Raw genomic sequence first — 15,186 nt, 5'->3', positions numbered from 1 at the left:
TATATACTGGCCTAATGGTTCTCTCTCCCATAGGAAAGTGATCGTGGACGTGGATATATACTGGCCTAATGGTTCTCTCTCCCCATAGGAAAGTGATCGTGGACGTGGATATATACTGGCCTAATGGTTCTCTCTCCCCATAGGAAAGTGATCGTGGACGTGGATATATACTGGCCTAATGGTTCTCTCTCCCCATAGGAAAGTGATCGTGGACGTGGATATATACTGGCCTAATGGTCTGACGATAGACTTGGTGGAGCAGAAGTTGTACTGGGCCGACGCCAAGCTCAGCTTCATCCACAGAGCTAACCTGGATGGATCTTCACGGTAAGGGGCTGTGCGTGTGTGTGTGTGTGTGTGTGTGTGTGTGTGTGTGTGTGTGTGGGGGGGGGGGGGGGGGGGGGGGGCAGGTGAGCGCCCGAGTTATGGATGTGAGAGAGAGAGACTGAGAGGAAAATCTGAGAGATGTTTTACTTTGAGGAAAAAGATGCGATGCGAGAAGGATGCAATGTGTATTTGAGTGCGGCTACTTTTTCAAATGCCTTGGCACAGATCCACTTGTATGTACACGCACGCGCGCACGCACACGCACACACACACACACACACACACACACACACACAACACACACACACACACACACACACACTCGCTACCTATAGGGCCCTCTTGTTGATGTCCCACAGATGGACTCTGGAGTCTGAACTCACACTAACCCTGTTGAACTTCCATCATAACACACAGCTAATGGAGGTAGAGGAGGAGTGTGTGTGTGTGTGTGTGTGTGTGTGTGTGTGTGTGTGTGTGTGTGTGTGTGTGTGTGTGTGCGTGTGTGCGTGGCGTGCGTGCGTGCGTGCGTGCGTGTGTGTGTGTGTGTGTGTGTGTGTGTGTGTGTGTGTGTGTGTGTGTGTGTGTGTGTGTGGCAAAGGATGAAGAGAGGAGCAGAAGAAGAAGAGAGAGAGGGAGTTAGCACAGTAGGAGGAGAGGGCGAGAGAAACGGGCAGGCGGGACACAGCGGAGGAGAGAAAGTGAGAAAGGAATGGAGAGAGAACGAGAGAACGAGAGTATGTGAGCGTTGTCCAACACAAACACAGCTCTGGTGTGGAGGGGAGGCCCCAATGAAAACACACTGCAGCCCCATACACAGCCCCATGGCCTCTCTCTCTCTCTCTCTCTCTCTCTCCCTATCTTTCTCATTCTGATTGACCCCTGCCACTCCAATGCTGCCCTTCTTGCCCCCGATTGGGATAGACATCTATCCCAATCAGCTCCTCTGTGTGTCTCTCTGCCTATTGGTCATCCATCCACTCCCCCCTCTATGTCTCAATCTCTCACCTTTTCTCCCTATTTCCAACCCCCCCCCCCCCCCCCCCCCATCCAATTCTCATTGTACGGCCAGATTTACTTTTTATTCTCGCAATGCCCCCCCCCCCCCCTCTCCACATATTGATTGCGTTAAAACCGATCGCACATGTGAATAACATAAAAGGGGGAGAACGTGATGCAGCTCTAATAGACAGGCTCTCTCTCTCTGTCTCTCTCTCTCACTCACACACACACACTCACACACACACACACACACACACAAGATGACGCAATGGACACATTGCACACATCTATGTAACTAGTAGGTAGTCATTCATAGGTCAATTCTAACATTGATCTATCTGACTTGGCAAGGCTATGCAGTCAGTACTGTACTGTGTATTTTAGTTGAAGTAGCCTAAAGTTAAACTGTTGGACTCTTGGACAGCAGCAGTGTGTTGCAAAAGTCAGTCTGTTAGATCGACGGTACAGACTCTTACTTCAGACAGACTTTTGCAACACACTGCTGCTAGTGGGCCGAATATACAGGAATAATTCTCAAGGACTCATAATGGTACAAACGTTGACTTTGGCCCGCGCAGATCATGCAGCCCTCGGAGCATTGGAAAACATTCTTTCAGATGGTTTCGGCATATACTCTCTTGTAGTGTGTAGGTCAGTGCCGTTATACTGTTAGTCATCGGTCAGCAATCACAATCATTTTTTATTTATGGAGGATTTCATTTTACCAGCAGGCATTTCTGGAAGCAATTTGTTTAATAACCCTCCCTGGATGACAAATCCATCGAGAAACAGACCTTTTGCTCTCCGCGGTCACGGAACTGCCGTAACATTTTCATGTCAACGATCACCCCAGATTATGTACTTGTCCTCCTCTGACCCCCGTTTGAAGAGATTCTGTGCCAGCAGGGACTGACATGAGAGAAGATTTGTGTTTTAAGTATTCAAAATCTCAAGCCAAAAAAAAAAATAATCCAAAATAGCAGATCTATACAACCTCACAATGGGCAGCAGTTTGACAGGTTGTGAGCTTGAAGATCGGCTAATGTTCTGAAACATACTATAGGCGGGGGCCGCCTCAAGACCCCGCCCTGGGGGCCCCTGGACCCCACTTTGAGAACATTTTGGGCACACGTGTTGTCATGGTGATAGGAGCATAGGCTCATTGATCTGTACACAGAGAGAGAGAGAATAAAACATTGATAGAATAAGAAAGTGTTAAATAGACTTTAGAGGGAGATGAGAACAGAGGGTGAGAGAGAGAGAGGCCCTTTCATCTGAACGTGTCTGACGGCTCTGAGTAATGAAACAAATCTGCTGTATTTTTACTACTACACACACACACACACACACACACACACACACACACACACACACACACACACACACACACACACACACAAACACACACATTAAACGCAGCGGAGCAGTGAAATCTGGAGCTAGTTAATGTTTTTTCACCTAAACCTATGTTGGCCCTCTCCACACACACGTTATTACACACTCGCGCACACAGACGCTGCACGTAGCGAGACTTAAAACCATGATTGATGAAGGCAGTTTCTGCAGTATTGATATTCTAAACACAAGCCTCCTTTGAACCTCCGTCCAAGTATGTGTGCGTGCGCACGTAGGCGCGCGTGTGCCTGTCTGCCTGTCGGTCTGTCTGTATGTTTGCCTGCATGTGTTACTAAAATAAACTCTGACTCTGGAACTGATTTTTACTCGCCTTTTAAGCCATTTAAAGGCAATGCCACTCATTTTCAACATTGAACTATGGGATTAATATACCTTAGAGTTCCAGGGGGTCCCCTAGCTAAATTTGAGATAGTTAGGAACCAAATGGACCCTTATGGGTGTGTACAATTAACATTGATTTTACAATATAAATTGGGGATAACCAGAGATAGAAATGCCATTGTCTCCACTTCTAGGCGAAAACAGAAGGGGCAGACCCGAGACCGATTCTATACAAATGCCTTCTAATCCAGTAGGCCTATGAATCAGTAGTACCATGTATTCTGCTTTCCTCAGAGGCGGAAGAATAAGATTCTAAATTGACACACTTTCAAGATTTTGATGTATATATATATATATATATATATATTCTAAGTCTGAGAACCATGCACTGTTCTAAACCACAGTTCAGAGTTTTCTGAGAAATGTGCTATATATATATATATATATAAAAAACCTAAAACTAACATAAAGAATGCTTCATGTTTTCTTTGCCTCCATCTAAAGGTTGATTGATTTGACACTTTCTTATCACTTTGAACTTTGGTGTCCCTATTTTGGTCATGTTGTTATTGGCCCAAAGGTTAAAGAGCTTGTACACTAGGCCGTTTTCACTATTTATATTTCCTTTTTATCACACGTGTGAAAGTTAGTGGTTAAGCAAACACACACACACACACACACACGCACACACACACACACACACACACACACACACACACACACACACACACACACACACACACACACACACACACACACACACACACACACACACACGCACACACACACACACACACACACACACACACACACACACACACACACACAGCATCTAAATTAACCCATTCTGACCGGGCACCCATTTTGGTTTTGGCATCATGTTATGCTTCAGCTATTTAAAAATAGCAGATCTACAAGCTCATATCGCGCCACCGAGTGGCGCGATACGAGCTTGTAGGTCTGCTATTTTTTTTTTAATCGAAGAACGACTGACATTTTTAGAATCTGATCTCAGGTCAGAATGGGTTCATCAGACCAGTGTGTGTCCGGCGGAAACCTCGTATGAATCTGATCTCAGGTCAGAATGGGTTAAAAGTGTGCTCTTGTTTTCCCCCTCTCCTCCCTGCAGTGAGACCGTGGTGGAGGGCACGCTGACCCATCCGTTTGCCCTGACGCTGTCCGACGAGACGCTGTACTGGACGGACTGGCAGACGCGCTCCATCCACGCCTGCAACAAACACAGCGGAGACAAGACCCGGGAGATCCTCAGTGGCATCTACTCTCCCATGGACATCCAGGTCCTGGGGCCGCAGAGACAGCCCTATAGTAAGTGGTGTGTGTGTGCGTGCGTGCGTGCGTGCACATAACAGAGACAGCTGTATGTTTGTTTGGATAGAGAGAGAAATAGACAGATTGTTCTGTGGATGTAAAGAAAGACACACGGCGTGGACTGATGTCGAGACAGACTGACGTCGAGACAGACGTCAGTCTGACGTCATTAACCCATTCTGACCTGAGATCAGATTCTAAAAATGTCTATTACATCCTGACAGTTTCATTATTAACCCATTCTGACCTGAGATCAGATTCTAAAAGTGTCTTCGATTTTTCAAAAATAGCAGACCTACAAGCTCGTATCGCGCCACTCGGTGGCGCGATATGAGCTTGTAGATCTGCTATTTTTCAATAGTAATTATTTTTCCTCCTTCTCACATGTGTACAAGGTTAAAATAGCACTTCTTAAAACCTATTGCACTCCGCTATATACACTACTTGTGGTGACGTTAGAGCAGTGCAAAAATGAGAACTCCAGGTGGCATTATTATTATTATTATTATAATGATGCTTTATTATAATGATGCTTTATTATAATGATGCTTTTCAAAATGTCCTGAAACTCCCACGATGGACCAGCACAAGTGAAAGGTTTGGGACTAGTAATGCACGAGCCTTTCATGCTGTATTGATTCATTGTATGTCTAGATTCATGTGTAGACTGCAGGAGTCAAAGAATGTATTAATGATGGCCTGTGATACAAGGTTTTCCTCTTGCTTCTGGAAACACTGGAGGCAATGTTTATATTCTTTTTTAAATGATTTGGGCCTTGAGGAGTGTAAATAGGCTCATCTCAGTGTTTTTATTGTTTTGTTTTGTTTTGTATATGGTCACCTATTGTGTCATCATAACGTGTATCATCATCATCTCTGTCTCTGCTGCTCCAGTCCAGACTCCGTGCAGTGAGCAGAACGGAGGCTGCAGCCACCTGTGCCTGCTGTCTCCCGTCCAGCCCTTCTACAGCTGTGCCTGTCCCACCGGGGTGCAGCTCAGAGAGGACGGCAAGACCTGCAAACCTGGTACGGAACCACTGTTGGTGTCGACGACTAAAAACTAAGACGACTACCCCTTTACTCCTGACGAAAACTAGATAAAAACTAAGACCACTACCCCTTTACTCCTGACGAAAACTAGATAAAAACTAAGACCACTACCCCTTTACTCCTGATAAAAACTAGATAAAAACTAAGACGACTACCCCTTTACTCCTGACGAAAACTAGATAAAAACTAAGACCACTACCCCTTTACTCCTGATAAAAACTAGATAAAAACTAAGACCACTACCCCTTTACTCCTGACGAAAACTAGATAAAAACTAAGACGACTACCCCTTTACTCCTGACATCTCTTTTGATGTCTATGCCTGCTAACTAGACTTGCACCTCCCACGGGTCTTTTTGGATGTGCAGGAGTCCCTTTTTTGTCTCGTATATATATATATATAGACACACACACACACACACACACACACACACACACACACACACACACACACACACACACACACACACACACACACACACACACACTGATTGCAAGCAAGTGAAACTTTCCCCAGAAGTGTGGGGCAGAAACTAACCAGCAGCCATATTGATTCCCACGATCATAAAACAATAGAGCCTTATTCTACTGCCACAAGATACACTCTGCTAGCTTGTTTTTGTTTGCCCGTCGGCCTGTCTCTCTGTGTGTGTGAGTGTGTGTGTGTGTGTGTGTGCGCGTGTGTGTGTGTGTGTGTGTGTGTGTGTGTGTGTGTGTGTGTGTGTGTGTTAGGCCTAATGTAGTATGAATGCATTAAGTTTGAGTGAGTGAAGGATGCCATCCAGTCACTCAACAATCACTGACAGTCACTGACAATATAAACACAATACCTCTTTGTCAGACTCAACCCTGTGTGTGTGTGTGTGTGTGTGTGTGTGTGTGTGTGTGTGTGTGTGTGTGTGTGTGTGTGTGTGTGTGTGTGTGTGTGTTTGTAAGAGTAAATGAGCAAGCGTCCATGTCTCTAATTTGTTGAGCTTGACTGGTTAAATTGAAGGTGTTTGTTATCGTGGTGGCAGCAGTGTGTGTGTGTGTGTGGGGGGGGTGTCTTTAAGGACGCTTTGTGTCTGAGGTGAAGTGGAGCGAGGAAAAGATTGGAATCTCAGACGCTCCCTCCTTCTCTTTCTTTCTTTCTTTCTTTCTCTCTCTCTCTCTCTCTCCCTTAATTTATTCTTCCCTCGCTCCAGTCGTTTAGTTAAACAGGGGAACGTTTTACCGACTTGTCAAATGTGATTGGGTTCTGGCCTGATGGAAGCCTAATGCTGATTGGTTGTTGGGCTGCAGCTGGCCATGTGAGCGTCAGAGCGTGAGAGATGAGAGAGAGAGAGAGAGAGAGAGAGAGAGAGTCTGACACTAATGCTGAGGGAGGTGAGAGAGAGAGATACAGAGAGAGAGCTGATTGACTTACAGGATTTGAGTTTGGCTCATGAATATACAGTATATATATACATATATATAAATCCAATAAAATAAAATAACAGATTAAAAAAATTAGTATTCTGTAGGAGTTTGTATTGGCCCCAATCTCATCCAAAACCGCAATAATGAGAAGAGCTAATTCCTGTCGGCTTCAGAATAAATAATGAATGTCTACTAGTAGATTTTAATAAGGGCCCCAGCTATGCAATTTGTAAGACATTGTTTGATGATGGAAAGTCAGTGAAGTGAGGGGCGCTCAAATAAATTATTGACCTTATACCAAACCTTGAAACATACCGACAGACATACCGACCGACATACCAACAGACATACCAACAGACATACTGTACCAACAGACATACTGTACCAACAGACATACCGACAAGACATGCCAACAGACATATATGTCTGTCGGTATACCGACAGACATACCGACAGACATACCGACATGTTTAACGTTTGCGGACGGAAGGCAGAATCTATAGCTGTTTATAAAAAATATATAATTTAGCCTAAGGATTTTCTGCTGTTTCCACGTCCAGGAGCTGAGCAGGTTCTGCTGTTGGCTCGCCGAACTGACCTGAGGAGGATCTCACTGGACCTACCAGACTTCACAGACATCGTTCTACAGGTATACTGTATACACACAGACTGTCTGTTCTATTCCACTCCATTCTGCTGTATTATTCTGTTACATTCCCTTTAAAGATGCACAATATAATCGGTAGCATCGACTGTTATCGGCAGTTGCCGGCGACGCCGTGACTGATGCTGCCGGAAAATGCACTCGCGGTCTCTCTTGTGCATTTAACACATAGAGGGTACAAATTCCAAGGGCCCATTTAGTTACTAACTATCCATCAGCCGGGAACCCTCAGAAACCCCCGGAAGGACCCCTGGGGAGCTATAGGTCCCCTCCGGAGCCCATGGTGAAAACCACTTGGTGTTTTCATTGTATTCTCCTGTCCTGGTGAAAACCACTTGGTGTTTTCATTGTATTCTCCTGTCCTGGTGAAAACCACTTGGTGTTTTCATTGTATTCTCCTGTCCTGGTGAAAACCACTGGTGTTTTCATTGTATTCTCCTGTCCTGGTGAAAACCACTGGTGTTTTCATTGTATTCTCCTGTCCTGGTGAAAACCACTGGTGTTTTCATTGTATTCTCCTGTCCTGGTGAAAACCACTGGTGTTTTCATTGTATTCTCCTGTCCTGGTGAAAACCACTGGTGTTTTCATTGTATTCTCCTGTCCTGGTGAAAACCACTTGGTGTTTTCATTGTACAGTATTCTCCTGTCCTGGTGAAAACCACTGGTGTTTTCATTGTATTCTCCTGTCCTGGTGAAAACCCACTGCGTGTTTTCATTGTATTCTCCTGTCCTGGTGAAAACCACTTGTGTTTTCATTGTATTCTCCTGTCCTGGTGAAAACCCACTGCGTGTTTTCATTGTATTCTCCTGTCCTGGTGAAAACCACTGGTGTTTTCATTGTATTCTCCTGTCCTGGTGAAAACCCACTGCGTGTTTTCATTGTATTCTCCTGTCCTGGTGAAAACCCACTGCGTGTTTTCATTGTATTCTCCTGTCCTGGTGAAAACCACTTGTGTTTTCATTGTATTCTCCTGTCCTGGTGATAACAACTTGTGTTTTCATTGTATTCTCCTGTCCTGGTGAAAACCACTTGTGTTTTCATTGTATTCTCCTGTCCTGGTGAAAACACACTGGTGTTTTCATTGTATTCTCCTGTCCTGGTGAAAACCACTTGTGTTTTCATTGTATTCTCCTGTCCTGGTTAAAACCCACTGGTGTTTTCATTGTATTCTCCTGTCCTGGTGAAAACCCACTGGTGTTTTCATTTTATTCTCCTATCCTGGTGTGTTCAATATCCATTGTTCAATATCCATTGTTCAATATCCATTGTATACATCCACTGCACACAAAATGAAGTGGAAACCGAGCTACACTTCCTAATCATCTGTCCATTGTACCAAGACATCAGAGACACATACTTCCCACAGATTACAACCACACACAGAGATTTTGAAAACATGACCAATGACAAAAAACTCCCATATCTGCTGGGCGAAGTACAACAATGTGCAAAACACAGCAGCAAGATGTGTGAGTTGCTGTGATAGGAGAAGGATATCAAACGGAACACAACCACCCTAAAGACTAATCATTGTATATTCCTGCACTATACCTGCATCGAGTGACCTCGGCACATAGAATTTGATCTATTGAAGATTCTGACCTTCAAAATGTACATCATTCTCGTTTTGATTGTAATTGCTGTATCGTCGTATTGTTCTTTCTGCTTTTGGCAACGTAAACGTATGTTTTCACATGCTCAATAAAGCCCTTTGAATTGAAAAAAATTGAATTGAATTGTATTAGGGCTGTCCCCGACTAAGGATTTGTATAGTCGACTGATAGATGAATAAATTTGCTGTTAGTCGACTAATAGTCGACTGAGCAAAAAAAGAAAAAGGTCAGAATGTTCAAATGTGTTTATGTCCCCCACAGACCTAGTGGAATAATACAATATTTTTGTATATTTTTGTAAATATTGTATTTTTATATACAATTTTTTGGGGCAAAAAAACGTTAGCTCAGAGCCTGAGATGGCTCTGCGTTAGCTGAAAAAAATCCATAGATTAGCCGCACCGTTGTATAAGCCGCAGGGTTCAAATCATGGGTAAAAAGCCGCGGCTTATAGTCCGGAAATTACGGTAATCGAGGTCAGCCCTAAATTGTATTCTCTCCCGTGCCGTTTTTTGCAGGTGCACAACATCCGCCACGCCATCGCCATAGACTACGACCCGGTGGACGGCTACGTCTACTGGACGGACGACGAGGTCAAGGCCATCCGCCGCTCGCGCATCGACGGCAGCGACGCCACCACGCTGGTGACCACGGAGGTCAACCACCCGGACGGCATCGCCGTGGACTGGGTGGCCCGGAACCTGTACTGGACCGACACCGGCACGGACCGCATCGAGGTGAGACCATGGATTTATTTTAAACCCATTCTGACCTGAGATCAGATTCATACGAGGTTTCCAACTGGACACACGCTGGTCTGATGAACCCATTCTGACCTGAGATCAGATTCTAAAAAATGTCAGTCGTTCGATTTTTTTTACAAAAATAGCAGACCTACAAGCTCGTATCGCGCCACTCGGTGGCGCGATATGAGCTTGTAGATCTGCTATTTTTCAATAGCTAAAGCGTGACACCAAAATGGGTGCCCGTTCAGAATGGGTTATACCCATTCTGACCTGAGATCAGATTCTAAAGATGTCTTCTGACATCCTGACAGTTTTCTGAAAAAGCTATGTTTCTATGTCAGTGGTTCTTGGATTTTTCAAAAAATAGCAGACCTACAAGCTCGTAGCGCGCCACTCAGTGGCGCGCTATGAGCTTGTAGATCTGCTATTTTTTGCAATAGCTAAAGCACAACATAATGCTTACACCAAAAGGGGTTCCCGCCCCAAAATGGGTTAAGTTCTCAGTCGCCGCGACTCATTTCACCTCATTTGGATTCATTTCATTTCGAAAAAAGCATGCATGCTGCGCGCCGAAAATTGCAGATCTACAAGCTCACACACGACACGTTTTCGTATTGCCGAGTATTTTAAGTGATCCAACTATATAGCAATAGAAGCATCTTCCATAAACGCGAATGGTCTCAGAAGTGTCGTCAAAACAAAGAGGTCGATGCCTTACGATCTGTGATGTTTTTCAACGGGTTGGCTGTAAAATGATCATAATGATTATGATCATACCTAAACGTCATCATTACATTTTCAGTCAGTGACTGATAACATATACATTGTATACTGTTGTACTTAAAACTCCTTCAGCGCCACCTGGTGGTCACCAGTAATGTCTTTGTGAGTGCCAATTCTCCCATTATAAAGAAAGAAAGAATTTGTAATTATATTATGCATGTAATGTGCATGTCGTCACCTGTACACCAGATTAGAGGAATTTTCAAAATATGGATAAAAAAAAAAAAAAAAATAAGAATATATATATATATATATATATATATTTTAACCCATTCTGACCGGGCACCCATTTTGGTGTTAGCATCATGTTATGCTTTATCTATTGAAAAATAGCAGATCTACAAGCTCATATCGCGCCACCGAGTGGCGCGATACGAGCTTGTAGGTCTGCTATTTTTGAAAAATCAAAGAGCGACTGACATTTTTAGAATCTGATCTCAGGTCAGAATGGGTTCATCAGACCAGTGTGTGTCCGGCGGAAACCTCGTATGAATCTGATCTCAGGTCAGAATGGGTTAAAGACGTCTTAACGCCCGTGGCATCCATCGCAAAGACGTAATAAAGACGGGATAACGTCCCTGGCACTCAAACGGTTTGAAATGGACGGTCTGTTTTTATTTATATCATTCATTCTTGGTGTAATTGTAATTGTCGTATATGGTATAATAACACAGGTCACCAGACTAAATGGAACCTCCCGGAAAATACTGATCTCTGAAAACCTGGATGAACCAAGAGCCATTGTCCTGGACCCGGTTAATGGGTAGGTACTACTCTACTGTGTGTGTGTGTGTGTGTGTGTGTGTGTGTGTGTGTGTGTGTGTGCAACTGTGTGTGGGTGTGTAACTGTGTGTGTGTGTGTGTGTGTGTGCACACCCGCACATTTATGACAAGTCAGTGGACACGTTCCATGGTATTCACTCACTCTCTCCCCTCTCTCCGTCCAGCTTCATGTACTGGACCGACTGGGGCGAGCGTCCCAAGATCGAGCGCGCCCACCTGGACGGCACGGAGAGGCTGGTGCTGCTCAACAGCTCTCTGGGCTGGCCCAACGGCCTGGCCATCGACCACACCGCGGGGAAGCTCTACTGGGGAGACGCCAAGACGGACAAGATAGAGGTTAGTAGGCCGTCGTTGTTTTGATTTGACAGCACATTGTCACGTTGTGGCTTTTGGTGCGGGAGTATATACAGGGAGGACGACCGGAGTACTTTATTGCTTGCTATTCACGGATAACTTGGGACACAGGACGCCTCGCGGGGCTTGTAGACGACAAGGTACACACACGCGACGCGACGCGTCAAGGAAACGATTAAGACAGAGCACAGAATCACACAGAACACATACATACCGTCAAGCCGTGATGGCAATATTGTCTGCAGCTGAGTCCATAGGTGTCAGTCTATCAGGGGGGGGGGGGGGGGGACGTGGTACGTCCTAGGACAGGACGTGACACATTTTGATTTTAGTTTTAGTCAGCCTTTTGAATACATTTCCATTTAGTTTTTTGTCATATTTTATAGTCATCTGAAATGTCAAAGGTTTTAGTCGACTAAATCTACAGTTGATTTAGTCGACTGAAATGTATTTAGGTAGGCCTTGATGCCGTCATAATGGCTGATTTTACACAAAATAGCGGATCTACAAGCTCACAATGCGTCGTGCTGCCTGCGACGCGTTGTGAGCTTGTAGATCTGCAATCTTTTAGCACGCAAACCAAACATAAAATGACTTGTCTTTTAGTTCTACTAGATCTCTTCTCCACTAGTCCCTCACTAACATTTTAGTTTCGTTTAACTTTTTATTTGTTGACGGAATTGTCAATATATTTAGTTTTTGTCATTATGGCTTAGTTCTTATGTAGTTTCTATTCAGTTTTCGTCATAGTTTTAGTCGACGAAATCAAACACTAGAGGTAGGAGAGAAACCACTTCACCTCTAATCATGTCAGCAGATAAAAGCGAAATTCGATTACTTGTTACAGTGTTACAGTGCTGTGTTGTTGTTACAGTTTGTTACAGTGCTGTGTTGTTACAGTTTGTTACAGTGCTGTGTTGTTTTTACAGTTTGTTACAGTGCTGTGTTGTTGTTACAGTGTGTTACAGACAGTGCTGTGTTGTTACAGTTTGTTACAGTGCTGTGTTGTTGTTACAGTTTGTTACAGCGCTGTGTTGTTGTTACAGTTTGTTACAGTGCTGTGTTGTTACAGTTTGTTACAGTGCTGTGTTGTTACAGTTTGTTACAGTGCTGTGTTGTTACAGTGTGTTACAGTGCTGTGTTGTTGTTACAGTTTGTTACAGTGCTGTGTTGTTGTTACAGTGTGTTACAGTGCTGTGTTGTTGTTACAGTTTGTTACAGCGCTGTGTTGTTTTTACAGTTTGTTACAGTGATGTGTTGTTGTTACAGTTTGTTACAGTGCTGTGTTGTTGTTACAGTTTGTTACAGCGCTGTGTTGTTGTTACAGTTTGTTACAGTGCTGTGTTGTTGTTACAGTTTGTTACAGTGCTGTGTTGTTGTTACAGTTTGTTACAGCGCTGTGTTGTTGTTACAGTTTGTTACAGCGCTGTGTTGTTGTTACAGTTTGTTACAGCGCTGTGTTGTTGTTACAGTTTGTTACAGTGCTGTGTTGTTGTTACAGTTTGTTACAGTGCTGTGTTGTTGTTACAGTGTGTTACAGTGCTGTGTTGTTGTTACAGTTTGTTACAGTGCTGTGTTGTTGTTACAGTTTGTTACAGCGCTGTGTTGTTGTTACAGTTTGTTACAGCGCTGTGTTGTTGTTACAGTTTGTTACAGCGCTGTGTTGTTGTTACAGTTTGTTACAGTGCTGTGTTGTTGTTACAGTTTGTTACAGCGCTGTGTTGTTGTTACAGTTTGTTACAGTGCTGTGTTGTTGTTACAGTTTGTTACAGTGCTGTGTTGTTGTTACAGTTTGTTACAGCGCTGTGTTGTTTTTACAGTTTGTTACAGCGCTGTGTTGTTGTTACAGTTTGTTACAGCGCTGTGTTGTTGTTACAGTGTTACAGTGCTGTGTTGTTGTTACAGTTTGTTACAGCGCTGTGTTGTTACAGTTTGTTACAGTGCTGTGTTGTTGTTACAGTTTGTTACAGCGCTGTGTTGTTGTTACAGTTTGTTACAGCGCTGTGTTGTTGTTACAGTGTGTTACAGTGCTGTGTTGTTGTTACAGTTTGTTACAGTGCTGTGTTGTTGTTACAGTTTGTTACAGCGCTGTGTTGTTGTTACAGTTTGTTACAGTGCTGTGTTGTTGTTACAGTGTGTTACAGTGCTGTGTTGTTGTTACAGTTTGTTACAGTGCTGTGTTGTTGTTACAGTTTGTTACAGCGCTGTGTTGTTGTTACAGTTTGTTACAGCGCTGTGTTGTTGTTACAGTGTGTTACAGTGCTGTGTTGTTGTTACAGTTTGTTACAGCGCTGTGTTGTTGTTACAGTGTTACAGTGCTGTGTTGTTGTTACAGTTTGTTACAGCGCTGTGTTGTTGTTACAGTGTGTTACAGTGCTGTGTTGTTGTTACAGTTTGTTACAGCGCTGTGTTGTTGTTACAGTTTGTTACAGTGCTGTGTTGTTGTTACAGTTTGTTACAGCGCTGTGTTGTTGTTACAGTTTGTTACAGCGCTGTGTTGTTGTTACAGTTTGTTACAGTGCTGTGTTGTTGTTACAGTGTGTTACAGTGCTGTGTTGTTGTTACAGTTTGTTACAGTGCTGTGTTGTTGTTACAGTTTGTTACAGCGCTGTGTTGTTGTTACAGTTTGTTACAGCGCTGTGTTGTTGTTACAGTGTGTTACAGTGCTGTGTTGTTGTTACAGTTTGTTACAGCGCTGTGTTGTTGTTACAGTGTTACAGTGCTGTGTTGTTGTTACAGTTTGTTACAGCGCTGTGTTGTTGTTACAGTGTGTTACATTGATGTGTTGTTGTTACAGTTTGTTACAGCGCTGTGTTGTTGTTACAGTTTGTTACAGTGCTGTGTTGTTGTTACAGTTTGTTACAGCGCTGTGTTGTTGTTACAGTTTGTTACAGCGCTGTGTTGTTGTTACAGTTTGTTACAGCGCTGTGTTGTTGTTACAGTTTGTTACAGTGCTGTGTTGTTACAGTTTGTTACAGTGCTGTGTTGTTGTTACAGTTTGTTACAGTGCTGTGTTGTTGTTACAGTGTGTTACAGCGCTGTGTTGTTGTTACAGTTTGTTACAGCGCTGTGTTGTTGTTACAGTTTGTTACAGCGCTGTGTTGTTGTTACAGTGTTACAGTGCTGTGTTGTTGTTACAGTTTGTTACAGTGCTGTGTTGTTTTTACAGTTTGTTACAGTGCTGTGTTGTTGTTACAGTTTGTTACAGCGCTGTGTTGTTGGTACAGTTTGTTACAGTGCTGTGTTGTTGTTACAGTTTGTTACAGTGCTGTGTTGTTGTTACAGTTTGTTACAGTGCTGTGTTGTTGTTACAGTGTGTTACAGTGCTGTGTTGTTGTTACAGTTTGTTACATTGATGTGTTGTTGTTACAGTTTGTTACAGTGCTGTGTTGTTGTTA

General features: G+C 43.6%; 1 protein-coding gene across 2 annotated transcripts in view; it reads left to right on the top strand.

The window, feature by feature from the left end:
* Positions 1–15,186, top strand: part of lrp5 (low density lipoprotein receptor-related protein 5) — a 95,603-nt gene that overhangs the window by 26,301 nt on the left and 54,116 nt on the right. For both annotated transcript variants that reach the window (XM_083762495.1, XM_083762494.1), the window contains exons 5-11: positions 199–327; positions 4,196–4,392; positions 5,290–5,421; positions 7,404–7,492; positions 9,641–9,859; positions 11,326–11,414; positions 11,599–11,770. In XM_083762495.1, the coding sequence (XP_083618621.1) occupies positions 199–327; positions 4,196–4,392; positions 5,290–5,421; positions 7,404–7,492; positions 9,641–9,859; positions 11,326–11,414; positions 11,599–11,770 (1,027 nt within the window). The remainder of the gene's footprint in view (positions 1–198; positions 328–4,195; positions 4,393–5,289; positions 5,422–7,403; positions 7,493–9,640; positions 9,860–11,325; positions 11,415–11,598; positions 11,771–15,186) is intronic.

The sequence above is a fragment of the Protomyctophum parallelum genome, assembly GCF_964188405.1.
Source record: "Protomyctophum parallelum genome assembly, chromosome: 4".
Taxonomy (NCBI): Eukaryota; Metazoa; Chordata; class Actinopteri; order Myctophiformes; family Myctophidae; genus Protomyctophum; species Protomyctophum parallelum.
This window is presented reverse-complemented; position numbering and strand designations above follow the sequence as displayed.